The 1,227-nt window shown below is 68.9% G+C and overlaps 2 protein-coding genes across 2 annotated transcripts in view; one reads left to right on the top strand and one right to left on the bottom strand.

Moving 5' to 3' along the window:
- Positions 1-485, bottom strand: part of HNRNPA2B1 (heterogeneous nuclear ribonucleoprotein A2/B1) — an 8,597-nt gene extending 8,112 nt beyond the window's left edge. Inside the window, 1 exon segment of the mRNA XM_005862974.2 lies at positions 307-485. Within this exon segment, the coding sequence (XP_005863036.1) occupies positions 307-312 (6 nt within the window). The 5' untranslated portion in view covers positions 313-485.
- A 135-nt stretch (positions 486-620) lies between these two features.
- The window catches only part of CBX3 (chromobox homolog 3), a 12,179-nt gene continuing 11,572 nt past the window's right edge, over positions 621-1,227 (top strand). The window contains 1 exon segment of the mRNA XM_005862975.2: positions 621-752. The gene's annotated coding sequence lies outside the window, so the exon portion shown is untranslated.

Below are 1,227 nucleotides of genomic sequence, written 5' to 3'. Positions count from 1 at the left end.
GCCGGAGCACCTCCCGCCTCCACGCCCCACTTTCCCTAAAGCGGGGCTGCGTCCGCCATGTGGGCGATCCCCATCCCCCACCCCCAGCCAAGGGAAATGGCGCCGGGAGGCTGAAGGGTGGGGAACGTGCAGCACAAACAGGCCTCGGCCAAGGGCCCCTCTGCGATCGTGTCCTGGGACGAACCGCTTCTGGAGTGGCCCACTTCCGCGGCCGCTCTCCCGCGAGACGGGGGGGCCGGCTTCCACAAAGGCGCCAACGGCCGCGCCATGCCCTCTCCAAGAACTCATTGATTTCAAACCCGTTACCTCCATCGCGGACTCAGTCGCTTCAGCCCGATTTCCCGCAGCCGAGCGAGATGAGAGAGATCTCCGCGGTCGCACGCGAACCGGACTCGTCCTGGCGCTGTAGTGAGAACTGCCGCCGCTGGAGAAACAACAAGGCTAGAGGCACGTCCGCACGCTGAGCCGGCGCCGCTGCTAATGCCGCTCCGGCCGCGGCCGCCGCTTTTCTAGAACCTTCCCTCCCACCGACGCGTCCCTACGTCAGGGCGCTGCGTGAACTCCCTAACTGCCGCCAATGGCGGGAACCCTCCACGCCCTCCTTACGCCGACGGTGGACTCCGCCCTCCTCCCCGCCCCGGGGAGCGCGGGGCGTCCCTGGCGTAAGCCGGCTCCGTGAATTGCGGGAGGCTCGCGGCGGCGCAGTTCCCTCGCTGGAGCCGGCTTCCAGCCCCCGCCTGAGCGCAGGGCAGGTGAGAAACGGTCGCGCCCTTGGAGACTAAAGCTGTCGGGTGGAGCTGGATCCGCAGCCCCGAGGCCCCCTCCCTCAGCACAGCCTTGGACAGTGCTCCCTCCTGGCCTGCTGCCCCGGGGAAATCTGTGTGGCCTCCCCGCAGCTCTTCCCTTCCCCCTTCCCTCCCCCGGCGCCGCGGGCTGACTCGGCCCCTTCCGGGTACACCCGAAGCCACTTCTAGCCAACACGTTACACTGCGCGCTCCGCCAACCTGACCCTGGCCAGGAGGATCTGTGGGGTCCAGTCTCGGGGGCCGAAGGGCACCCTTCTTCGTTCCCGATCCCGCCCCAGCCAAGTTCCCTTCACCACCCACCTCCCGGCCCCGGGAGATACCCACCCCCAGAGCGAGGAAGTGGGCGGAGTCCGGTTTTGGCGCCAGCGCCGCCGCAGCGCAGCCGAAACGTCCCCGCCCTGAAGGCCCTGCTCCTCGCCCT

Source organism: Myotis brandtii, unplaced genomic scaffold, assembly GCF_000412655.1.
Source record: "Myotis brandtii unplaced genomic scaffold, ASM41265v1 scaffold17, whole genome shotgun sequence".
NCBI lineage: Eukaryota > Metazoa > Chordata > Mammalia > Chiroptera > Vespertilionidae > Myotis > Myotis brandtii.
Note: the sequence above shows the minus strand (reverse complement) of the source record. Positions and strands in the feature narration are given on the sequence as shown.